General features: G+C 40.5%; 1 protein-coding gene across 1 annotated transcript in view; it reads left to right on the top strand.

Moving 5' to 3' along the window:
• The first annotated feature begins 1,640 nt into the window (after positions 1-1,640).
• klhdc8b (kelch domain containing 8B) overlaps positions 1,641-27,618 on the top strand; it is a 173,426-nt gene continuing 147,448 nt past the window's right edge. The window contains exon 1 of the mRNA XM_030734548.1: positions 1,641-2,031. Within this exon, the coding sequence (XP_030590408.1) occupies positions 1,641-2,031 (391 nt within the window). The remainder of the gene's footprint in view (positions 2,032-27,618) is intronic.

Raw genomic sequence — 27,618 nt, 5'->3', positions numbered from 1 at the left:
CATCAACCAGTCAGGAACTGCAGATGAAAATAGGAAACTCAATATTTGTAATGTATTTCCAGTTCACTCCTTACCTCAGCATTAACAAAAACATTACACCTTTCACCAGAGGCATGATTTAACCAACAGCTATACACGGCTAACTAACTTGTAATTACACATTACTCCTACTTCTTAATAGCTGTTATTCTCAATTTCATCAGTTTGCACATACTGTATGCTGTTTACACCAACACAAATAGGACTTTAAATATAAATATTTAAAGAGACGATTAGGCTGCAGCCTGACTTGAGAATCATTGGAGTATTGTAAATGGTATATTGTTGTTGTTTGGAACAGTAAAAAAAAAGGAATAATTGCTGTTACAATCCCATCTCAGTATTTTAATCTGCTATGCAGTAATTTGATAAATCTTCAGTTTCACGAATGTGTTCCTGTCACATTGGTCTCATTGGAATGATATCCAATTGTGAGCTCGTCATGTTAACTTTTAATTTAAACTACCAAGCGCACATCTAATCCTGTGCTGTCTTTTCTTCCAGGTCGGGTCTCTCCAACGCTACCAGGAGGCTGCGAAGCACACATTTCAGGCACGCTTTGTGTTTGACGATAAGTCACAGAGCTCCACACCAGGATTTGGAGTTCTTGTTTAATTAAAAGGAAAAAAAAAATCCTTTCTTAAAGCCCAACAAAGTCTTGCAGTCATTACACTCCTGTAGAGTTTTCATTTAAAACTTTGGATTCGTCATCAAGGATTTTTTCACTGTAAACTCTGTCACCGACGAGGTGCAAATAGAACACAGAGGTGCTACTGAGGGGCACTGGTAGCCCTGAATAATTGCACCTTGTTTGAAGATGTAAAACTCTGTGCGGAAAATACTTTTTCTTGGATTATCAGGACACTGTGAAGGTCAGTGTTTTCTTACCCCCCCCCCGGCCTTTGAGCCAGTGCCATCTCTCTGCTTCTCCTTTTTTTTTCTTCTCTTTTTAAAATCCTCCAGTCTTGACTTTGAGGTTTTGTGGGATTAAATATTCGGCCTTTGGAAAGCCTCTTCAAGTATCATTTTTTTCCCTGGAGTATACTCAGACCAAAACTTTAACCAAAATAACACCCAGGAGGAAGCAGTGAAGGAGAAAAGAGGCCTGGAGAGGAAGGAATATAGGGGATTGAAGGACAGATGGCTTCACTGCGAAAACACCAACAGCTGGATGAATAAAACATTTGACTAGAGAGGGAGTCGTGGCATCTGGCTGAGGAGTGAGTGACTTGCATTCCTCTCTCTTCTTTTTCCTTGTTCAATTCACTCTTTCAGGACCTAAAGAAAGGGGGAAGAAAACAAAAAAAAAAAAAGAAAAAAAAAAAAAAAAAAAAAAAAAAAACAAAAAAAACCCAACCCCCCAATCCATCGTTCTGATGTCCTCCCTGTGAGGACACAGGGGTTCAGGTGGTCACTCAGACAGACAGAAACAAGCTTGTGACTCTCCTTGTTTCTACTGCTTGTGTTCCACCTTCGCGTGCCCCCTTCCTCTGCCCTCTACTCCTTCCTCTCCTTGTCACTCTCTTCCTCTCTTCCGCGGTGTGTGTGTGTGTGTGTGTGTGTGTGTGTGATGGTGCGTCCCCTCTCTTGGTCCTGGAGACATGCCTGTGCAGGAGATGGCGGTGAGTCCTGTCAAGTCTTTGTACTGGGAGCAGTTCCCCCCCATGTCGCAGTGCCGCGTCTACTGCACGCCTGTCTACCACGAAGGCCTGATCTATGTGCTGGGGGGCTGCAGCGAGACTGGTATGCCTCTGGACAGTGTTGAGGTTCTGGATGTAGAGAGCCAGACGTGGAGCCAACTGCCTCCACTGCCTACAGCACGGGCAGGGGCCTCAGCTGTGGTGCTGGGGGGCCAGGTGATGGTGCTTGGGGGCATGAATCAGCAGCAGACCCCTCTGGCTTCTGTGGAAATGTACCATCCCGATGACGGCAAATGGGAGACGAAGGCAAGTCTGGGTCAGCCGTCCATGGGAGTCACCACTGTGGAGAAAGGTAAGAAAGTGGAATCCACATGTGTAACTCTGCTTTGAGATTTTGTTGTCACTCTGCTGGAAGGGCACGCTGTCACAGTTTTATCACTTTGAGCATAAATCTGCTGATCTCAAGAGGGCAGTGTCCAATCATAGCTTCGTAACGGTAACCAACTTTGGGAGTCTCTGTGTCCCATGGAATGGTCTTTAGTAAGAGAAGTACTTGTTACAGGTTTACTGCAGCTTTGATAAGGTTAGAGGTAATTTTCTGTAGGTGGGCAATGCTTTTCATTTTACATTTTCAAGCTTTATCTCTTCCAAAATATGACTGTGCCATTCATTGAATGGCTGGGTTGTTTAATTTGTACAATCACTGATGTGCCATGTAGTAGGATGTCAGTCCAAACCTTTCCCAGAAAGCATACCAGCGACAGTGGGCCAATATATTAACTTAAATTATATTTAAACTTATTTGCCATATGTTAACAGCAATGCACTGGTTGTTAGCAGGAAAGCTAACATAGCATGGAGGAAGAGTTATTTCACAGCTGCTACACCAACAGCTATTCTATGTATGCTGGCTAGTGTTTTTGATTTATCCACAAGATGGGTTTCAGTGAGTTTGTATAGAGGAAAAGCTTCATGAGGACACTTTGCCCTTTGCTTGTTCCCTCTTGCTACATTATGTGTGATGTAATACTTCCTGGGGAGCTTTAATTGCACCATTTATTGTCATCAACTAAATAATTATTCTTTCACTTCACTGGTCTGCTGTCAGTTTCGTTTTCTACGTACCACCTGTCGGTGAGGAGGTGTGCTCACAGTGAGAGCAGGGAAAGAGAGAAACCAGAAATAACAGCAGTACGCAGGAAAGACTCCCACACTGAGCTGAAATGAAACTAGTGCAAAATATAAAAAAAAAAAATAGGCAAATGATGCAATATTTTTTTTTTTTTTTTACTTTTCATTTTCATCTGTGTTAATAAATACCAGTTCTAAAATACAGAAAATCAAAAAAAAAAAAGTCCAGTTTTTGTTTGACAGGTTTATCAAATTGCAGTGCGTTGAGAGCACTCCTCTGCTTGTGTGTGATTGTGTATGCACTCCCTCATTCACTGCAAAAATCTTTATGTAGGGTCATTAGGAAGTGATGCAGCTGCTTTGACATATTTGTAAAGCTTTAAAACCATCACAGAAGCAACAAACTCAATTCTTCGAAGTGCTGAAGTTTACTAATTAGCAGCTCGTTTTGCTAGAAGGCCCTTAAAGCTTTTCAGATGCGAAAGTATCTCCTGAGTGGGAGGTTTTTCTCTTGTGATTAAAGCTGAGTGGCGCTCAGATCGATGGCTGCTCACACAAGTCGTGAAGTTGGTGCTCAGCTTTGGTTTAGGTTCTGCAAATGCTGCACATGGCCAGTCCCAAAATTCTGATTACGTAAATGGTCGATAGATTGTGGGTGTTTGTGCACATGTCTGCTGTGTGCATGCTTCCTCGTGTACCTCAGCAGAATGTCACCAAACGTAGATCTTGTAGAGGCAATCATCACGGAGTCTGCCCCCGCTGAATAAACATGCTGGACTTAATGCTCATTCCCCAGGGTGTGCTGGCTGTCAGTTTGTGTATGTTGGCAGGAGGAAGGGAGAGTCGTGAGAAAGCGAGGCAGAGGGAGAGAGAGGACAAGACAATGAACTGATCTCCTTCCAATAAAGGGGAAAAGATAGAGTGTGTATCTTCAGCCAAAAAACTCCCGAGAGATTTAAATGTTTATACTAAGAAGCAAGAAGAGAACAGAGGGAGAATAAAAGTGAGACCCACTTGTTGAAGAGCTTCTTCCTGCTGTTTCCTTTGTTTACATCTCCGACTACTTGCTGCTGAGTGCTGGCCTTATAAACTGAGGAATCAATGTGACCTTTCAAGGTAATAGAGACAGAATAAGAGATTATGTCTTTGATGTGCATTATTATGCCTTAATGCTGTTTCTGATATACACGAGAAAGAACAGAGGACAGGTGCTGATGAGTGTGTTGCAGATCAGTTTGATCCTTGAAGCATTTTCTGGGACGTGTTATGAAATGAATATCAAAGCTTAGTGGTGTTAGATTGAGGGGATACTATGATCACATATTATGCAGCTATGATACAGCAATTTTGTAAGATGTGCAGAGAGAAATATTAGGAATACTGTCAAACATGATTTTGGAAGAGTGATTCTGTCTATAGAAAGTGTTTGGGGGTTAGTAGGAACTTCTCCATTTCACTAAACTGGATACTTAATAGCAGATGTCTGACTAAAGGACTTAACACTGTGTTTCTCTGCTTAACTAAATAACCTACTGCCTGGGACTATACAAGAGTAAGTACATATGTGATTCATGTGGGATTACAGGTTAGTCTACTGTACTGTTTTACAAACAGCCTGCTCAGCACTGGAACATTTGCTGTGTGTGAGCTGCTCCTGGATGTTTTTGTGTCATAGCTGAGGGTAATCTGTGCGACTGTGTCTATAATTTTTGTATCTATAATTAATTATCTGATGCTATTTTTTTTTCTCAAAACATATCGTACTCTAATACACTAACAGCTCAATCTTTCATGAAAACAATGAATAATTCTTCTTTATATCCATGTTTTCTGCATGGCTCATCAACTGGTGATGATGACTTTATATTTCGGGCTTAGTTTAGCTGCAGTTATTTAAAATGCATGAAATCAAGAGCATATTTAAAGACTTTTTCAGGGTTTTGAGTCAGCTAGAGCCACTTCCCAAATAACTCAGCTGGCTAGAAATACAAAAGCTGCTTCACAGGTGAAGAGCAAACAAAGACTAAAATGGCACACAAGCATCCAAAACAGTGGTGTGCGAGAGGAAAAGTGCTGTACCAAAGTACTGTATAATATGAAAAAGGCCCGCATTAATGTATGTGTGCTCAGTGTGTTGAGTAGTCAGCCAGAGGAAAAGTGATATATAAAAATGACTGTTAGTAGAGTTATCAGTAGGCACGTCAAGACCCCATTTTTGAGACACAGGAAGAGCTGACTAAAATGATAGTAGTGTGTACTGTGAACTTAATGTGATGCTTTACACTGAAGATGCATGAGTTACAAATTTCTTGGCCAGTGTGACCTCCTGATTGTTGCCAATTCTGATTTTCTTTCTAAGAAATGTGACTGCACACAAAAAGAAAAATGACCTTTTTGTCAGTGCAAAATTTTATTTTCATAATAAAAGGTTATTAAACTTTACAGTTGCCCCCAAACTGCAGTAAGTTACAGGATCTTCTCTCAGTTAAACGACTGAAAATAAAGAGGTAGAAATAATTATCTGACATAGGTGCAACAGATTTATATAACAAAACAAATATCAGGCACTTATGTCATTTCTCATTATGTTTATAAATTCACCACATAGCAGGACATTGAACTTTTGTTTTTTTTCACTCGTCTTCCTAAATTTCCTCGTAAATGCTTCGATCCTGTGGCTGCCGGCCTGTGTTTGGCTTTGAGCTTTGGATAGCTTTAGCTTCAGCCACTCTGCCTTCGTTCAGTGCTTCAGATCTGATAAAATTCAATATTTATGTTTACCAAACCATTGTCTGTGTGTGGTCTGTGGAGCCTTGTAATGAGCAGGAAGGTGGAGCATGCTTTGAGTACAGAAACTAGCTCAGCAGAAGAGTTGTGTTGTGGAGCCCTGCAGTGAAAACACTTTCTAAGTGGATGTTGTCTCACTCATTAGAGAAAAAGTCCCATTACAGAGAAGCTGAGCTTTAACAGCATGGATGCTCATGTTTCCCAGTTTTGTGAGTGCAGCAGAGAAGCTACAGTGCAGTATGTTTTTCATATTAGCGGCTACAGTGTGAAAACAAAAATAATGTACATACAGTAGGTAGGAAAAACTATATAGAGGGGTGCAACTTATAGAATTTGTTTTCATTTATTGCTTTCATGCACTGTTTCCAGTCTTCTGCCATCATCATCATCATCATCATCATCATACTATAATGCTCTTAGCATATGTGTATCTATGTTTGTACCCAGATTTCTCTGCAGCTGCTTCAGTTTTGATGAAACCTTGGGTACCGGGATTTGTAATTTCTATATGGTGATTGATTAAAATATTTACTGCTGTATATTTGTATATAGAAACTGCGCGATTGGGGCATGCTGTTTTTATGCATGTAAATCAAATGTAATGTTTGCACGTTCATATCCATGTGACATGTATGTTTTAACAGGATTTAGAGGATTTAGTTTGTATTTCCTGTCTGGGGTGCTTTTACCATTCTACAACATTAACTGATGGTGAAAGAAAGACTGTTACCTTTCCCTTTCAGTCCTTTCCATCTTCATTCTATGTTTACAATTAAACACCCCTATTATTGATATTAATGTGAGGGTTAAAGTGTCTAGTAATGAAGCTATTTAGGCTTATGATTCAAAGGTAGATCAACATTTACAAATAACAGAAAATACATGTATAACAATCAGTGTAAATGACTGATGATGACCTGTACCACATGCAGAATGGGGCCTTTGCCATTCCATCTTTTCTTGGAAGTTTCACGTTCCTAATGCATTTCTAATGGTTCTGCATCGTTAGTAATGAAATATGTTTTCTTTAAAATTCTCAACTGTAACTGTACCGAGTCTGATGCAGGCCTGGAAAAACAGCCTGTAGGGTGAGTTTTTGCTAGTAGAAAGAAGGGATAATAAATACCACCGCATGTAAATCTCGACACTGTGACAGATTATGACTGCTGCTGGACATGAAAACCATAAGCTTTATGCCTCCGGGTTGTTTATTATTACCGGAGGAAATTGCTGCAGCTTTATTACTGTCCTGCGTTAGCTCAGCATCAACACATATCCTGATCTTAATGAGGAACACGATATTTCTTTCAGTGTTTACATATGAACACAATGCTGCAAAGTTAAAAAAAAGTGATTCTACTGTAGAAAACTGTACAGGTAGACGTTGTGGGTTCTTGGTTATTTTTTGTTAGCATGTCTGCGCAGATGCTTGTTGTGTTAACAGCATAAAGCAGTTCTCTCTGTTCTACATGCAGTTTGCATTTCACCATCGTTCTTGTCCTTCCATGAAATGAAAATAAAAGTAATGTCCATATCTCCACTCCTCAAAAGCTGTAGACTGCTATCATTTCCCCCCCTCCCTGCACATGAACAAATCAGCTGATTGCAGTGCAAGTGTGCAGGAAAAAAGAAGCATGTTTTCTCTTTTCAGTCCACCCGGCCTGCAGACAATGAAAAACCATTGTAACACAAGTATTTACAAAAGTTACAAAATCATTGGAACTGTAATGTTATTACTGAATTTGGTACAGTAACGTGTCACTGTGTTTCTGAAATTTGTAATGTGACTACAGTAGAGTTACCCCTCGTAATGTCCTGGGGTCTCTTTAGACCCCAAATGAAATCTTTTGCCATCAAAATAGTTTTTTTTTTCATCAAATGACCTGAAAATAACAGGGGTTGTTCAATCCTATGCTCTTCGTTATTAAAATCAATTTGACATAATTTGACTGAATTATGGGTGTTTTGTTGAATTTTTTTTCTGGGGTCAAAAAACCCCACAGCACAAAGTGGTCCAATGGGTCAAATTGTCGCCCCGTACAGTTCTCCGAAACATCTTTGATCTCAGATCTTTGATGTGTGAAATCAAACAATGGTTATAGCAGCAAAACATAACAAAGGAAATAAAACAGGGCCTTTCTCACAGGTGTTTAGGTGTTTCACATTGTGCAACATGCAGAGGAAGAAGCTCTATACTGCACCAGAGGCCTGTGCCCTAATTTTTAACAATTTTGTGGGAAAGAATGACCAGGAAGACAATGCTGAGTGTAATGGGGAGGAAGAATCAACTAAAGAGGAGGAAAATAATGACAAGGTGACAGATCCAACATACAGACCACATGCTACCTCTACCTCTGAAGAATTCCCCACATCACCTGCTGCAGAAATGGAAGATGGGTATGAAATGAAAAAAAAAAATGAACATGATGATGGAGTAGAATCTAAAATGTTAGAAGTGCAGAACTGTGCTCACAATGAAGAGGAAGAATCAACTGATGAGAGAGATTCTGAGAAGGAGTGCCTCTGCCCCTGCAGCACCTCTGACCAATGGTAAATCATCCAAAAGAAGTAGTTGCAATTCTGCCCTGCCAGAATGATTTCAAGACATTAAAAATATGCCAAAAATACAATAAATACATCTGCAAAGATCACACCATTGCTACTTGCCTTGCATGCAACTTTAGGGCCCATTCAGACAGTTTTTTTCTGAAAAAAATGTTTTGAAAGATAAAATGTTTTGGAAATGAATGTTGGCGTTTTTATATGTCATTTAACGAGTTGGAATAAAGTTGTCTAAAAAGTTGAAACACAAAGATTGGTGATAATTTACAGTCAAACTCGATGGGGTCAAAATTGACCGATTGAGTAATTATTTTTAGTCAATAAAAAGGTGAAAGTTTTTGAAAATGAGGTCTTACTGGCCTTGAACTTCAAAATAGAGAAAAAAATTGTGTGTTTGTGTTTGACTGAACTTGTTACTAAAATTGGGTGAAGTATCCACTTCATATTCCTTAAAAACGGTCAAACTCGATGGGGTCTTTTTTGACCCCAGAGGACAAAAGGTGTAATTATTGTGTAATTATTTGCTGCCTTAAAAAAAAATTGAAGTGATTTAAAAAAAGCAACCTCACTAAACTCTGCCAAATACCAGTCTGCAATATGTCAAATAGTCCAAATTATATTAATTCAAAGTAATTCTTTTTACAATTTTATTTTCATTCAAAAATGGGGTATACTTTTATATAAACAAGAAATATTGTCCCTAAATTTCAAAACAAATGGAAAAATTTGGGGTAATGCATTGGACTGAAGTAGGACTAAAGGTGTAACACAGAATTGATCGACAAACACAACGTATGCTTTAAATAACAGTCAAACCATTTGGGGTCTTTTTTGACCCCAGAGGACAAAAGGTGTATGCAAATTGGGAGGACATTACGAGGGGACAGCACATAATAACCAACACGGGCGAGATTACATTGATTAGAGGTTCTGAATATCGGCTTTGTTTCCTTGAAACTGAAGCTGAATTGCCCAGCCCTAGCTTTTTGTCGTTTGAGCTACAAATGACCAACAATTTGAAAAATATTATGTATTTGTGCATACTTCTGCATGTGTAGCATCCTGACTGCTGTATACTGGCTGGTACTGTGATATACTGTAAACTATGCAGTTCTGTGTACTATTTATAAAAGTGTTAAAGATATAACAGGTAGAATTCACTGGCACATGCATACTATGGTTGCTTGTGGCCGGGTAATGGGACCTGCAGAGTTTTCAATGTCTTGAATTTCTGTGTAAGCAGAGATCGTTTCTGAAGCGTCTGAAGATGCTACTTTTCTGAAACAAAAACAGCAAAACGACCGTTTCCACTGAAAACGGTCTTGTGTAAATGGATCCTTAAGAGATCTCGCCTACAGAATCTTATGAAACTGTTCTAGGATCTGCCCGTCAGGGATTTAGAATTTAAATTAGATATGAGATGAGTGGATTTTAAACCTTGTTGCTTCATTTAAATAAAAAACCTAAGGCAATGAAAGTTAGTGTTCAACCCACAATGTTCTGGCTACAGCTGGGATGTAACACCAACAGACTGACTTTATTTTACATCCTCATATGTATGATTTATCACGCAGTGATGAAAGCAATATCTATCTAGTCTCACAGCGAAATGTATAAAAGCTACATTGCGAAACAAAGTGCATTAGCTTGAATGAAGGCTCTAAAATTATAAGATACCTGTGCTTTGTTTAGCCTGTTCTTTTCTGTGGCCCTTTATTGACAGCATCACATGACTCTCAGCTTGCTTTGAGAATTGTTTCCCATTGGTGCCATCATTTTTGCACTTTGTTTAGTTTTAGATTCAGTTTGTTCATTTGATATGTTAGACTTTCCTATGCTTTCTGTGACTTTTGCTTTAAATACCCCTTTGGTTTGGGCAAATATAATAAATTCTTTATTTGTATGACATTTAGGAATTCTTTAGATCAGAGTTTGGGTTAAACAAACCTTTTCAGAGCAATAATTAAAATCAAAACTCTGTTTTCCTTTTCATTGTGTTGCAGGACAGGGTGACACAGTGTTGCAGTGGTTAGCAATGGTGCCTCCCAACAAGACATTTCTGTGTGGAGTTTACATGTTCTCCCTATGCCTGTGGGGTTCTCTGGGACTCGGGGTACCTGGGCTTCCCACTGCAGTCCAGAGACACGCATGTTAGGTTGATCGGTGATTCTTAATTGATTGTTGGTATGAATGTTAGCCTGAATGGTTGTCTGTCTCTCTGTGTTAGCCTTGTGCTGGACCTTTAGAGTGTACCCTGCCTCTCACCTGATGACAGCTGGGAAAGGTTCCAGCTCTCGATACCACAAAATGGATATGCAATTAATGAAGTGGATGATGGATAGCACAAAGAGTCTCCACCTACAGCATGCCCAAAGCAATGTAGGCATCTTACAGTTTTGTAGCTTTTACTGTAAAAATTCATAACGACATTTACAGAGGAATTAATTTATTTATTTTTACCTTAAGTTTTTTGGATTTTGGATTGTTTTTAGATCTAGTTTGGATTGACTTTAGAGGCACGGCCACTTTGATAGGCATGCACACTGTTTAGCCGCACATGATCGCTGCCTGCTGAGCCTGAACTCACTAAACTGGACCTAACCACTGTATTTAAGTGTTGCTACCTTTGGAGAATTATTAATGCAATTATCTGATAAATAATATTGCCTCCTGTGTTATACATCCTGTCTAACAAGTATGTGCTTTAGTTTTAGTGAGTCTATTTAATTAGTCTGTTACTTTGCACAAATTATCAGATATGTGTGTTGAAGCTGTACAATTAATGGATACAGCTTGTTAGCCAAGTTTGCTAACATTATTTTATAGCTAAACACCCTACCCTGTCATCCAAATATGGTCACCTCTGGCAAGAAAAAAATTGCATAAAGTGGAAGCTTGAAAATTGCAGAGCCTAAAACCACTGTCCTGTCCTGTCCTGTCCTGTCCTGTCTCTCTCCCCTCACCCGCAATCGATCGTGGCAGATGACCGCCCCTCCCTGATCCTGGTTCTGCTGGAGGTTTCTTCCTGTTAAAAGGGAGTTTTTCCTTCCCACTGTTTCCAAGTACTTGCTCATCGGGGGTCGTTTTGACTGTTGGGTTCTCTGTAATTATTGTGGGTCTTTACCTTAATATAAAGCACCTTGAGGCGACTGTTGTGATTTGGCGCCATTATAAATAAATTTCACAAGATTTCTAAAATCTAAAAGAACGATTCCATCTTAAAATTTCATAAAATGCATTGCAATCAGTTCAGTTTCATGATTTCTGGCTCAGCACGGCTCACTACAAAACATCAGCAGTAGACAGGGCGTGGAAAAAGCCCCGCACAGCATTCTTGTTATGTGAGGAACGCGGCTGCCTCTGACACATTTAGACTCTCACTTGTGTTTTGGCATGTTTATCATTGTAGGACAGATCAGAGTAAAGATGACACAGGAACACTAGAAAGATGGAGACGAGGGCTCCTAAGCTAAATTCTCACCAAACACATCACTTCTACATGGCACGAACGTTCCAGCACTGATCCAGGAGAACTCCCACACTCCGAGTGCCTACAGTGTTTACATCCTCCTACTGGTCCTGTCAAGCTGTCAGGGCTAATATGATTGCATGAATGTGTGCATGAAGACACAGATTTAGGGCGTACTGTTTACTATGCCGTGAGCCTGGGATTATTCTGCTGTCAGAGATAATCTGCTCTCTGACTCAACATTATAAGCAGAAGGACCAGTTTAAGTTCTCATTTAAGATTTGATTTGATTTGATTATTTGATTTTACTGAAATTTTGCATGTGGCAAAAATCTGCATTTTTAAAAAAAATTCATAATGACTTGTTTATTGCAGAAATAATTGGTCAAGAATTTGAAAATACTGAATATACAGTATACATTTATTACAGAACATGATATGATATCAAGGAGAACAAGTGAACACAACACAGCAGGCATGGTCTTCAGATTTTGTCATTTTTTAAATTAGTGTTTCTCTGCACTATCAGCAAGCAGCTAGGCTGTCACTGGGACCCACTGTGGAGCCCAAACACCCAGTGCCATTAGCAGACAGTCAGGTCACTGTACTTCTAAAAGCTTCAGTGAGACTAGCCTTTTCTTTAGTGACCACCAAATAGAGAAAAATCCATGACATCCCTCAGGTTGACTGCTTAAAGGGGGTGTGTGGTCCCAGTAAAGAAATAATGAAATAAATTTTGCTGGCTGTTAACATATCTGGATGACGCAGCCAGGAGGAGTCTGTCTTACTAAGTATGCCTGTGGCCTGGTCACAGCAGCAGGTGTTTAATTAAGTTTACATCAGAGGAAGGATTTAGCTTATTTCCCTATACTGGTCAGAGTGGAGGAAGGCTGATGTGTTGCTACATGTTACTTTGGTTATGAGGAACAATATTTCATGTAACATAGAACATGTGGATGGAAATGGATGAACAAATGTAAAAACGTTTTTTGGTGGACCTTAACACTTCCCCTGAGGAAGGTTGTATGAGGCCGCTCTCATGTGACTGTGACTCCCTCAGACATGTCTTATGTAACAAGGCATAAAATAGTAGTGTTGGCATGGTGGATGAGGAGGTACTGTATTGGCCTTTCTTGGCTGGACTGGAGTTCACACTGAGTGTAGATCATCAGGTAATGCTGGATTTTTAAAATGTGACTGTGATCTTTCCTTGGACTCGCAGAGCCTGTAAAAGCGAAAGCCCAACAGGCAGTTCAGTGAGTGCTGAACATGTGTTGGGAAGGAGTTCAAGGCAACTTCCACATACACTCAGCTGATGCCTTCTGATGTTCTAGGGTGACTTTGTGTGTGTGTGTGTCTGTGTGTGTGTGCGCATGTCTATCTGTCTTTCAGATGGTGGTCTGATGATTGATATGTCTTGGACAGCGCCACAGCCCCAGAGCCTCTCCTCTCTTTTCATATTTTTATGTCCTTTCCAAATCTGTTTTTCCGCTTCTTTCTCCTTTTCATGCCCCCTCTTTCACGTCCTCCTCTCCATTCCTTTCCTGCCTCCCCCTCTCCTTGATTTTTGTCCTTTTTCCTGCTTTCATGTCCTTAGCTCCTTTCATCTAATCTTCTCTCCTCCTTTCATGCCCTTTTCTCTCTTTTGATGTCTTCTCATCTCTTTTGTTTCCTTCTCTCTTTTCTTTTCATTTCTAGTCTTTTCTCCTTTGTTTTGTGTCCCTTCCATTTATGTCCTCTCGTGTCATCTTCTTTCTTGTCCTGTTTCATCCTCCCTTTGTCCTTCGCTCTCCTTTCATGTCCTCTCTTTTCTTGCCCCCTCCTCCCTTTGCCCCCCACCTCTTCTCTCAGGTGTCGCCCCCTAGCTGTTTTCTGCCTCTTGACTTGCTCTGCATTTCAGAGTCGCCTGATCAGCCGAGCATTGCTGTTGCTTGGCAACAAGTGTGTGGCTGCTGTGTTGTTTTTAGACCAATCAGAAGGAGCAAGCGAATTAGTTGTAAATGTCTGCTTGTGCGTGTCAGCCACAGATGGACGGCATATGTGCATTTCCTGCGTATTCCTAAGTTAGCAGCAAATACAGCATGCACTTCAGCGAGACAGTGTTTGTCTAGGTGCATAATTTGCCGGTTGCAGTAAAGTGAACACTGCGTGTGTGTGTGTGGTGTGTGTGTGTGTGGTGTGTGTGTGTGTGTGTGTGTGTGTTGTTTTCCCTCTTTGAACCTACAGATCTGTCTTCCTGCCTTTTCATCCTTGATCCCAAATGCGAATGTACAGAAATTTCCCATCCCTCAACTTTTCTTTCCTTTCAGCTCCGAGTTGCCCTGTTGTCTCTCACTTACTTTCATGCTGCAGTCTTCCATTGTGCTATTAGAATATCTAGCTTCCAGTCCTCTGTACAATAGGGAAGCTTTTTTTTAATCGCAGCGGGAGCATGACTCAAAAGTGGCATTCTCCAGTGATGAATATAATTTCCCCTCTTCCCTTCAGTCTGTGATTAATGACCGTTGCCCTCTCCTCAGTCAACATTCACTGCCTATCTGTCAGCGGGCCTGGAATCAGCCTGACTGAAAAATAACTGTTTCCACAAGACTGTCAGGCTCCTGATGGATATAAAGTATGTTTCTACAAGGAGGAAGATAAAGGCTCGCTGTCATGGCTTCAAAGTGCTGCATGAGAGTGTTCTTTGAGCAAAAAAAAGAGATGTGAAGCCAGTTAAAAACAAAATCCCAAGACAGTCTCTTCTCTCTCTGGAGAAAAAAGCTTTACCATCAGCCACATACAGTACATACATTGTACTGTATGTTTTTCTTCCAAATTTGCCTGATTAATACACTGCTGATTCTTAGAATTTATTTAAACATGGATGGCTTTTCTTCTATTGTGCTCCAGAGCTTTTGCCTTGCGACTTCCACATTTTAGCTGAAGCTTGCTTTTGATGAATATAACCTGCGATGACCTGGTTTTGGGGTTTGTGGAGCTTCACAGCTCTTTATGCAGGAATCTGCTTCATTCTTCTACAATCTAATGTGCTATAATATTCTCTGTGTTCTGATCGTATGCTGAGTTTGGGGTCAGCATGGTCACATGGTGGATTTGTGATGTGGTGTAGGTTAGTGGACCTCTGGGTTATGCCAGATCTGATTCTCATTATTGCATGTTTCACATGCTAATCACATGCTAATATAGTTTTGTTCATAGTACATGTCTAAGCAACATCAAAGTGAACATCAAAGCAAATATCTTGAGGTGCAGACGTACCCATTAAAATAACAAATTTCCCTGGATGAGGAGGAGGAGAGTAAAAGCCTGTCCACGGCTCTGAGAGCTTCCTGTTCTTTTGTGCTAACACTGATGCACACTCAGTTTGTCTCTACATCTTTGTGTTAACACGGTGAAGGAGTGCTAGAGGACACAGCAGCCGCAGAAAGACTCCTCAGCAGTTTCTGTGTGACTTTAGCAAACTCAGGTAGCGGCTGTGCAAATTTGCCTAACAAGTTGTTAACAGTCTGAAATGTCCATCATCAATACTGCATACAGTGCGCTAAAGCTGGAACAGCTGTGTGGTGTAGCTGCAGGCTTCAGACAGACTCGCTGCTCGAGCGTGGAGAGATTTTGCATTTTGTAATTAGGGAACAAGTTGATGTTTATCAATGAAACAAGTGAAAGTGTTAAATCATAATTGTTGCCTGGATCTTTTTTTTTTTTTTTATAAACTTGTTCTTAGTTCTGCTGACTCATCCAGGCTGCTTTTATATTTGTAAAAAAAACACAAAACATATATCACAGCAACATGTGTTAGCTGGTTTGATCTCAGCTAAAGTTAATTTAGGTCTGGAATAATTCAGCAGCAGCTGTGATGGCCGAGTGTTGCTACAGAGAGCAATAAAACTCTGAGCCCCTTTTTCTAAATTCCTTCAGTTTTAGTTAGTAGATGACAAAACTGTGCAAACTGAATAATGAACGGGCCGCTGATAAAAGCTTAATGCCCTGCAGGTCTCCGATGGTTTGATTATTCAGCAAAAGATAAGAGAGGATTCTCTCTATATGACATACCCTAATATTTATGGGTATTTAGATCTTTTAAAAGACATGTTCAAGCTGAAGTAAATATAATAGTTATGCAGTCATGTTTTTATTTGTTAAACCTCATGAGAACATAATGCAACATTCAAGTAGTTCAACCTTTTGTTCAAAGACAGAATTCAAGTTTCTTTCTACAAACCTGTTTGGATGTTTGGGTGTTTTCTTTGAGATAAATAAACCCAAACTAGTTCTGTATGTATAAAGTGATTTGATTGTTTTGTATTAGATTTGGTCTAAATATTTGTAATATTTGTATGTGATATGATTTTCCATGGGTTGTGACCTCACAGCACAAAGGTTTTGGGAACGTTCTGGAGTTTCTGTTTTCCCTGTGCCTGTGTCAGTTTCCTCCCACAGTCCAAAGACATGCTCGGTGTCCCTCTGTGTTAGCCCTCTGTGTACCTCTGTGACAGCTGGGATTAGTGCCAGCTCACCTGCGATCCCATATCGGATAAGCAGCTAAGAAACTGGATGATGGAAGTTTAATTGTGTTAGAAATTTATGAAAAGAGAACTGCGCCTCTGCCTTCACTGAAAAATACAAATCATTTGAACATGCTAATTTTGTTATCCGAGGACTAATGATCCTTTCCTGAAAATCCCCTTGCAATGTAAGATGGTCCAAACTTGGAGAATCAAGCTCTGAACATGCATCATCCAGAGCGGGGAATGTCAATATCCGAGAGAAATAGCATTTCAATAAGGAGAGATCATTTGGAAAAATTGAACATGATTTATTGAGATACAGAATTCAAATAAGCTATTTGAAGATTAGATTTCGATCACCCATCAGAGCAGAACAGAATCCCAGCATTGTGATAGGAGTTAGGACAGGAAGTCCCAGATGATAAAGGGTGGATGGGGTTCTGAGTGACCAGGATTGCACGAATGAGAGTCTGAATGACAGAAGAGCAGTGAGATTTCAAGTACACAGAACGGAGGGTGATTGGCTCACAGAAGGTGGGCCAAGAAAATGATTGGACTAGAGTAATGAAGTCATTGTTGAGTTTGACAGCATGAGAAAATGGAAGTGATGTAAGAAAAAACTATGGCTGAACACCTGGGAAGCAGGCGGAGGAGTGATTACACTAAGTTCCTTATTGAACTTACACAAAGCTTTCAGTATACCAAATCTCATTTGTGTAGTCGAGTTCCATCCAGACTTTGAGATCACAGTCAAACACCTCCATTCATCCATCTGAGATCTTTATCAAGACTGCTGGGCTTAACTGCCTGTCTTATAAGTATTAGCTTTAATCCATAGTGTGGTCAGTGGACCATAATATGGATTAGAGGTCAGACACAGTGGAAGTAAGAGCATGAAGACAATTGTTGCCTCATTTGAATAGGGACACCCAAGAAAATGATTTAAGTCTAGCTGCAGCGACCAAACAAGTGCTGGACTGAAGAACATAAATTAAAGCAGGTAATTAAAAATGAACATCTCATTTGCTTTGATCATGCAACCTGTGGAGGTAGCCGGTAAGCAACATCAATATTAATGAGACAAATTAATCCGAAACTCACTGAGAGGAATTAAGATGAGGAACCGTTCGTGTTCTTTTAGGTTTTTATTTCATTATTATTTATTTTGAAAAACGTGCTCCCCTGTGCTCTCGCTGCTTCGACGTTCTCTTTCTGTCCTCATGTATATTAACGAGCTACTGTCAGCCATATCTGATCAAACAATAACCACAGTCCTGACTTTGGGTCATGAGGCCTGTTTCAGTCACCCTGAAAAAACTATTATAGAGCCAAATACATTATAATCTGTATTTCTTACATCTTTAAGCCCCAAATTACTCTATGAAGAGTTTTAATTGGCACAGCAGGAAAAGTCAAGGATAATTAAACAGATGATTAAAGCTGGAGATGTAGACAAAAGCTGGCACATACAGTACAGAGGGGGGATCAGCTCACATGTTTCAAATGAAGTATACTCATGTACTGCAATCTATTATACATAGACTCAGTGTTTAGACATAGGATTTCACAAAAAGAACCAAATTACAAATATCCCTGCGCTCTGGACTGATAATAATTTAAAAAAAAAAGCATCGCAACCTCCACAGGAATTGATCGACCAACCAAAGATCACTCAAAAGCAATTAACAAACAATTAAAGGCTCTCTTACATGGATTGTCTTTCAATTTTTGGATTATTTATTAGTTTTTGTTTTGTTTTTTTTCTGTCTGTGAACTGAATCTCAAGCGAAAGTGGATCATGCAACAAAGCAGTGACACAAACACACAAGCTGTTCTGCCACGAACAGTTAAGAAAGTTCTGACTTTAATGTTGTGGAAGGATCTGAGAGTGAAGAGTTCATGTGAGGAAATCCACCAACATCCCACAATTCAAGCTGCTCTGAATAAAGGAAGAAACTAAATTCTTTCCAACTTAGCAGAAATGTCTCCCTGCAGACTTTGCTGTGTTTTGAGGGGTCACAAAAGATACTGAGAGCAATAGGCTCACAGAATTTTTGCCACTCAAGATATGTAAGATTAAACAAATAAATACATGACCGAGTCCAATATATTTTAACTGGGTTCTCTTTATTGACCTCAGGATTGGGGTGGGCTGTAGCTCAGGAGGTAGAGCAGGTCACCTACTGACTGGAAAGTGAGCGGTTTGGTTCCTGGCTGCCCGGACTGCGTGCCAAGGTATCCTTGTGCAACTACTGAACCCCAAGTTGCTCTCCAACACAGCATTGGAGTGTGAATGATAGACAGTAAAAGTGCTTAGATTCACATGGAAGTGCTTGTATGAATGGGTAAATGTAAATGGTGTTGTATAAGCGCTTTGAGTGCTCAGACAGAGTAGAAAGGCACTATATAAGTCCATTACATTTTTGCAGAAATCTGATGTTTTAGGTTTTATTTATTGAGAAAATGATAAGGTTCCAAAACTTTCAAGCACATTAAACACATTACAACACTTTATAAACACTTTAATAGTGCTTTGAGTGCTCATACTGAGTAGAAAAGCCCTATATAAGAGCTAGTCCATTTACCATTAAAAAACTCACGTGTGTGTGTGTTGGGTGTGTGTGTGTGTGTATATATATATATATATATATATATATAATATATATATATATATATATGCACTCATCAGACACTTTATTAGGTACATCTTGGTCCCCCCTTTGCCTTCAGAACTGCCTTAGGTCTTCGTGGCACAGATTCGACAAGTTGCTGGAAACATTTCTTAGAGATTTTGCTGCATATTGAGATGATAGCATCACACAGTTACTGCAGATTCATCCACTGTACATCCATGATACAAATCTCTCATTCTACCACATCCCAAAGGTGCTCTGCTGGATTGAGATCTGGTGTCCGTGGAGGTCATTTGAGCACAGTGAGCTCATTTTCATGTTCAAGAAGCCAATCTGAGATAATCTGACCTTTGGCACACACAGAAGCAGCCATCAGAAGATGGGTCCATCTGTTCTCCTTCTGTTGGCGTTTTGATCTTAATTTGACTCAGATTCAGAGTCTGATCTGAACTCCTATTTGGCTTGAACACAGTGTGTGATGGGGAAATGCCATAGTGAAGGAGTCTGCTTATACATCAACCAGTAAAAACATCACTGTGAGGAGAGAGAGCATGCACGAGGACGTTGTGTTATTGTCTGTGTCTGTGGGTCCCTTTTATCTCCCTTGAGAGTTCCAAGAGATATTACTCACCGTGGTAGAGATTCATCCTAAAGCTAAAAACATTTTTAGTGTTATTTATATGTTTTTTACAGAAAATGCAGTCGATAACTGGGATGCACTTTGGATTTTAATGGATGACTTTAACAGTTATATGATGGAATAGGTGGATGGTTTGTGTCTCATCAGTATGTGACTCGCCCAACTCAAACTAGCAGGACTGTGGACGTATTTATTCCGCATCACGTCAAGTGAAGTGAAGTGAAACAAAGTGAAGTGAAGGGCACACTGTGAATGGCAATGGTCAGCAACAATACTCGGGTAGGCTGCCGTGCGTAAATGTTGCTCAGTTTGGACTAAGCGGCCCAAAGAGTGGCAAAACACCACTGAGCAGCCTGAGCTATTAATAAAGGCAGGATGGATCCATGTTTTCATGTTGGTTTACAACACCACATTCTGACCCAACCATCCACATGTTGCAACCAAATGGAGACCAGAACACATTTTCCAGTCTCTATTGTCCAGGTCTGGTGAGCTTGTGAACTGTAGCCTCAGTTTCCTGTTCTCAGCTGACAGGAGCGGCCACCCAGTGTGGCCTCCTGCTGCTGTAGCCCATCTGCTTCATGGTTTGATGTGCTGCACATTCACTGATGCTTTCTGCATACCTTGGTTGTAACAAAATGGTTATTTTGAGTTGCTGTTGCCTTCCTATCAGTTTGAAGCAGTCGACCGTTGACCTCTGACCTCTGGCATCAACAAGGCATTTTCACCCAGAGAGCTGCTGCGGCTCACAGGATCTTTTCTCTGTAAACCCTGGAGATGGTTCTGTGGGAAAAATCCCAGTAGATCAGCAGTTTCTGAAATACTCAGACCAGCCTGTCTGACAACCAACACCACACTGTGTTCAAGTTTCTTTGCCATAAACCTCAAACAGTTCTTTAAGCTCTGCTCCAAAGAAAAGGCCAAACAAAAGTTGTCCTCACAAAGACAGAGCTACAAATATAAAAACACAAACATCACTATTCAGAGGGCTTTCGGTGCTGTGAAAGTCTTAGCAAACTCGTCCACATCATTTATCTCAGCATTAGTAACCTAGACATGAGCAAACATATTATGCAACTTTAAAAAATATATATTTTGAGGGGATTTACCTCTCTGAGAGACTTATGTTCATGAAAGGAGAGAAGCTTGAGATAATGACAATCAAGTGACATTTGTCTGTGGAGACACTGTTTTTCCTTTTAGTCCTATACTTTAAGAAATAATGCTTGGAACAAAGTTTCAGACTTTTTTCTTCACGTACTTAGTAACGCTCTAACCCACTGTGCTCAGCACGGTGGTTTCTATTCCAGGTATCAGTCTCTGATGATCGAAGCCTCTGATAGGTAGCCCGCTGAGCTGAAGTGGAGATGTTCTGCTGGAGGGCACAAGCAGGAGTTTCTGCATATTCATGCCTCAGAAGCACCGTATCACTTATTATGAGAACCAAGCAGCTGAAAGAAACTCAGTCCCTGATAGTTATCGTTTGTAATTTTTTTTTGTTCTTTCATCACGGCAGCTCGCAGCAAACTTCATCAGGAAAAACTCATTCTTACTCCTTGAATTGAGGCTTCTGTGCGTTTCAGTGTCGTTCAAATCATTTCCAGCTTTAGCTTGTTTGGTCGCCTATTCAGTCCTGTCAGATTTTACTTCTGCCTTTTTTTAGTTTTCCTTCCTTGGTAATGTCTGCTCTGCCCTGATCACTGTGTTTCACTTAATTGCTCTCTTGTGAACATTATAATCTCCAGTTTTCAACTTTCCAACACATCTTCATGTCCCTTGTGTTTTTTTCCTATTGTTCATTTCTCATGTACAGCGTGGCCCTTTGAACAGTTTTATGGACACACAATCAGGATTGTTGATCCCTGCCTGTCTTTCTGTGCTTGACTACTAGCTGCTTTTGAGTTATCAGGTTTTTTTTTTTTATTACAAATTAAAAGCATAAGTTGGTCGTGCATAGCACGAAGTTATCATTGATGAGAGGTAACCCTGACCAAACGCTACGTTTTGGACATAATAAAAAAACAATAAATAAATAAATAAATCATAGTTTTTTTTTATGTGTGCTGGAATATTTTTGTCCCTGCTTTCCAAGATCAGTTACGGGTTGGGGGTACTTAGACCTCAGTGGCTACACTAAGATGGTTATTGGTGATTTCCTTTGTTTACTTCTTATTTCAGGCTGTTCCCAAATATTCAGGAATTCCTTCTGTGGGAAGTGTTAAGTTTCACTTTGGAATCCTGATATTTATTTGGTTATTAAATGTGGGAAGCATTTTCAGTATCAGCCTGTCCACTTGACGTCCCTTAGCTCATAGCAATGACCATCAAACTTCACCTCATATTGCTAACATTGCAACTTTGTTTCTTAGATTTATCTTTCATATTTCTTTGGGATTATTTGTACATTTTTCAAAATAGACACAGATACTCAGGACAGCTCCTTAAGTTGCTGGTGCATTTCTGTCACTCCCCCTGATAGCTATCCAAATTAAGTTTTGAAGATCTTGACAGCAAATGTCTGAACTGTTTTTTGGGACTTTCCGCTTGGAAAATGTGTATGTAATGCCTGTAAAGTGTCGTTACTCATCTTTTTGCGCTGTTGCTTCCAGAGAGCTGCTGCAGACGTACAATTTCTAAGCACGAATAGCTTTTTCAAACTGAAAAACCACCCTCACTCTTGTCAGTGTGAGTACTGCTATTACACTCTCCACCTACACTCACCGACTGCAAAACATTTCAAAGATTCATCTCCTTCACAAAAGACATGCAACAGTCTCAGAGTCGAGGCAGATTGAGCGCAGGGGCGCAAAAGTCGCCACAGCACAAAAGAAAAAGTCAGGAAAAAACATGGCACAAGTGACAGGATATTCAGAGTAATCTGATAATTGAGAGTACATGAGAGGGCTGATGTTCCTTTAAGAGAAAATAAACCTTCAGAGTGAGAACACAGATTATACTCCCTGTGCTACTCTGACCAATCAGAGCAATAACTCTAGACTTGAGGCACTTTGGCCACAAACTGCAGCGCTGACTCTTCAAAGTTGGAGCCTGGATTACTTATCCTGGGAGCCTGGTGTCTCATGAACTCTCTCTCAATTTACTGTAGACTCTAGCGGCAGGGCCTCATGCCTCTCAGCAAAAGCGCTTTACTAGGGGGAAGCCTGGAGCCCTGCTGAACTTCATTAGAAGCTCAGAGAGAGGATTGATTTACCGAGGAGGAAACCATACACAAACAAGAGCTGGCTGCCTGACAGCATGTGAAATCTGTGCGACCATTAAAATGATAACGCTCATTGTGATGTTTCTCGTTCTGGATGGGAGCTTTCTGTGCTCAAGAGGAAAGACGAGTACAGGAACAACAGGCTGGAGCGACGGAGCAGGAGAAACCTGTAAGCTTGTTCCGTGCCAAACGCTAATCTGAGAAAGTTTTTTCTTCAGTGAACAGTAAAACGGACATGTTAAGGTCATGTGGAGTCTGGTTTCTAGAGTTTCCAGCAGCACTTGTAATCCTATAGGAAAGTTTCAGTTTTAAAGGAATAATTCAAGAGATTATGGGAATAGATCCTACTTAATGTGTTGTAATTTTACAGCCTCAAGTTGGCAGATATCAGACTTCTACAAGTATTTCCAACAGGCTTTTGCATCTGTACCATATTTCTGGAGCAGCTTCTGCTAAACCATCATTCGATGAGGTCATATTCATATGACAATCTTAAAGATTAGACAACCCACTTCTCAAAAAAAAAATAAATACCAGCCGGATGCTATTATTTATTTACTTAAGAAAATTTTTTAATGGTGGGCAAGGAACTGCACAGCTTCACAACAGCAACCCAAGCTGTGATAGCTTAGCAGTTTGAGTGCTACTGTAGGTTAGCATTTAGAGAAACATTTTTCAGCCTTAAGTGAAATCTCCCGGCTTCAAACATTTCCCACTTCACTCTAAACACTCGCACTAACGAGACTACTTTGTTTTCTTTGTGCTTAACTACAGCACAATTTGGAATTAACCCCAAATACTTCATTTTTTTCCTGCAGTCTCAAAAGCAAAGAAACAAGCCGAAGGAGAAGAGCTGGACATTGCAAAGCTCGTCCATTAAAAGTTGGTGAGTGAGAGAGAGCTGAAGGAGTACCTTCTATATTTTTGAAGACAGTTCGCCCTGAGAGGCTCATTTCGCCTCAGGCACAGATTTTCTCCTGTGGCATCACCATAACACAAACGCATCTCTCTCGCCTGTCTGACCTTCTCACTCTCACCCTCACTTCTCCACCATCTTATCGTTCATTCAGAAAAGAAGTAGTGGAGGCCTCACCCTTTGATATAATGTATAGTGTACTGGAGTACAGCTTATGATGAAGAGGAGTGTGCCACTTGTATCACTCTTTTGATTCTGCTGGTAATGTGGATATGTGTGTGTCAGACTAAGAAAGCAATTAAACAGCAGCAGAAACTAATTACACTGCGCGGCTTTGCTTGTACAGTAGGCTGCAACTAGTCTGAACAAATACTAAAAGTACCTTGTTGTGTAGGCCCCCCCCCTTGTGCTGCCAAACAACTCTAGTTTTCAAGGCATGGACTCTGCTTGACCTCTCAGTGGTATCAGGCACCAAAGTATTAGCAGGTCTGCGAAGCAAGGGTGGGGCCTCCGCTGAACAGCACTGCTTCTTCAGCACATGGTACAGTTGCTCCATCAGGTTCAGATCTGGGGATTGGGAGATCACCCCAACAACTTGGACTGTGGAACTCTTAACTCCTGAACAGTTCTTGCAGTGTGGTAGGGTGTAATGTCCAAATGAAAGAGGTCACTGCCATCAGGGAATACGCCCCAAGGCTTCATGGGGTCTTCAGCAATGATTATGTGGGTGGTAAATGTCAAAAGGAGCAGACACATAAATGTCAGGATCAAAAGTTTTCCAGCAGAGCATTCCTCAGAGCATCATAGTGCCTCTGCGAGTTCTCCTGATTCCTGTTTTTACTGCATCTCTCACACACACACGTGCGTGTGCGACAACATGACACATGACAAAAGAGAATATGTAATCATCAGAGGAAGCCATTTCTTCCAATGCTCCATGCTCCGGCACTCACTGTTCATTGTAGGTGCTTGTTGTAATGAACTTCGATCAAAGCAAAAGCAATTTGCTTTGCTTGACCCAGCTGAATCCCCAGAGCCGTGGCTGACGTTTGCATTTATACTTGTGTGCTGGTGTGTCTGCATTTCTCTGCCATCACAAGTGAAACCGAACCGTTTGTGTTGGTTTCAAGAACGAAACAGTTCATTGGCTGCCTCACCCCACGACACATGCCAGAGTAGCACGATAACCTATGCTGTTCACAATTCCCTGTCAGTGGGTTTAAATTGTATCTGATTGTTGTGTATGCTAATGCACACCTTCCTATCACTTATTTACCGGTAGGCGGCCCTCAGTGACACTTATCTATCCAGTGTTTACAGCTATCATCAGAAGTAATAGAGTGATCCAGAGCCCATAATAGAAGATGACATTAGCATATCCTGTTTCATTTGATTTGCTTTGGCTCAGTGGCTGCTTTTTGTGTCCCAGTAGACACACTGACAGACAGATTCATTGCTGGAGGCTTTTCCTGTGCATGGAATGCTCAACATGACATTTCTCTCCCATTCTTTCATGTTTTTATTTGTGCTCTTACTCTGCGGTCATTGCTCATATTGGTTATAGCACCACACGAGGCGAGAGCCATTAACAGCCCGATCACTGTCTGCTGAGAAACGTGAAAGTTCAGTTCACCGACAGACTGATAAAGGACAAGACAGCTGTGCTCATCATGTCATAATGTCAAACCTTAATTTTTAATTTCTAATCATGACTGCGCACTTGAAGCTACATTAGGAGTTGGAACAAGGGTGTCAAAGACTGAGCGTACCATGTTTAGGAAAGGGAAGTTGCTGGGATTAATTAAATTGGAACTACAGGCTCGTTTTTTACTTTGTGACCCCAGAGTTCATTTGCTTACACCTGCTTCATTAACAATGACTATGATCCAAGGAAATATTATAATTCAACCCATTATCACTAGTTTAAGACTCAAAACTGGGATATGAATGGTGCTGGTGTTTTCCTTACTGTTACCCTCCTATAAATAGCATACTGCAGATACATATTACAATAGAAAACTGAACAAAATATTATAGGAGACAATTAATTTACAGAGGTATCTAGCTGTGAAAGATATTTAAATTGTCATAATCCTTTTAATCACCTAAATTGTTCTCTGCAAGTTGGAGTCACATTAAAGGAAAGAAACTGTGATTAGGACATTTAAAGATAAAGAGCTAATCATGATACAAATGTACATTCAAATACATACCTTCAAAATATTCCTGGTATTTCATTGAGATGGGTGGCACGGCCTTGCAGTGTTTAGGCCGCAGTAAGAAGGTTCTGGGTTTGAACTTTGCATATTCTCCCAGTGTACGTGTGGGTTTCTTCCATGTTCTCAGTTTCCTTCCACAGGCCAAAGCAAAGCTAACTGATTATTCTAACCTGGATGTCTCTCTGTGGTAGATTGACAATCTGTCCCGCCTCTTGTCCACTTTCAGCTGGGACAGGGGAAAGCACTTGTTAAGCAGACGGTTGAATGGATGGATGGACGCTGTTATTTGTTTGTCAAGAAAAATGTATCACAGCCTTCACCACATGTACAAATGAGTCTTTAACACGAAATCCATTATCACTGAGTGACTGCCAAAGCCTCAGAAGCATAATGTGATAACTGTCAGGTGTTGTCACATAGGCGGCTGCTGAGCCATTACCCTTAAAAGCAGCACATATAGGGTCATTTTATACTGAACCGAATGTGTCAGGTTGTACCTGCAGTTAGTGACTGAAAATACTCCAGGTCAACCCCGAGGTTGACTGCTGGGGAGCAGGTGGTCCTTGGATATCTTGTTAGTGTCATACCACCTCTGCCTTTGAAAATTAAGTGAGGGATAAAGTCTGTCCTCCTGGCTTTGTGGTTACTCAAAAGCAGAGTGGCTGATGCCATTAGCCAGGACTACTAACTTCCCTGCCACCAGCTGCAAGCTCTAACATTGCCTCACACTAAAGGCAATGGTAGAAAAACCTTTATTTCTGCTGAAGTGAACACTGTGGTTCATTAGTGCTGAACACTGCAGTAGTATGAATAGTAATGCTTCCACTTACTGATGCATGATGTGCATTTGACTATAAATGTAGTTGCTAAGTAAGTAATGTAAGAGCACATTTGAAATATGGTGAGCAGCGCTTGCTAGCAGTGATGGAAACATGCAATGAGACAGTGACCCCGCGTATTCAGTTGCTTGACCTCTCAGTTACTGAGATTGATTTGCTAACCTGCTTGTTCATGCACCATTAGATATTAAATAAGGGTCAGTGAAGGTGCAAGTTGAATATATACGTGGCGTGCAGCTCCTCACAGCTTACATACTGTAGGATATGACACGTGTTACATCTGCATTTAAGCTGCTTCACTGATGCTGTCACATGAATGTTGACGTTATGTGAAAAAAACGTTACGGGAAACATAAATCGCTGCTGAAGGAATCAAAGTTGATTCTTTTTTTTTCTGATCGCTGGTCTGTTCTTGCAAAATCATGCTGGCAGGTTTAAAGTTTGCAGATTGCTTTGGTAACTGGATCAATTGTATTTTCATTACTAATGTTTAGGGTTGGGCGATATTGGCCAAAAAATTATATCTCCATATTTTAGGCTGAAAGGCTGAACACAGGTACCAGACGGTATGATGTGAGCTCTCAGAGTGGTAGGCTTTTACTGAAGAAACACTTGATGTAACACTGCATCAGATTATATTGATATAAATTATATTATCTAATTCGATTTCTCTTTTAAATGAGATCGACATAATTTAAAAAGTCAACATAGCAGCAGGCTCTACTTAGAGCAGAAGCCTCAGAATTAACATAATTTTTAATATGGTGTTTGTGACCGAGCCCTGTGAAGCAAAGAGTGCCACAGATTTCCTCACCGTCCTGAAATCGATTTTTATGCAGCAAAATCACTTCATCGTGAATATTTTCCCCTTTTCCTTCCATCTCGCTTTCTCATTTTCTCATTAATTACACATTTTCACTTTATTATGTTCACGCCATCACTTCTCATACGTCTGCCTCTGGCTAGCACTCCATCTCCACTTTCACGCCATACATAATGATAGTGAGCGAGATAA

Source organism: Archocentrus centrarchus, chromosome 7, assembly GCF_007364275.1.
Source record: "Archocentrus centrarchus isolate MPI-CPG fArcCen1 chromosome 7, fArcCen1, whole genome shotgun sequence".
Classification (NCBI taxonomy): Eukaryota; Metazoa; Chordata; class Actinopteri; order Cichliformes; family Cichlidae; genus Archocentrus; species Archocentrus centrarchus.
This window is presented reverse-complemented; position numbering and strand designations above follow the sequence as displayed.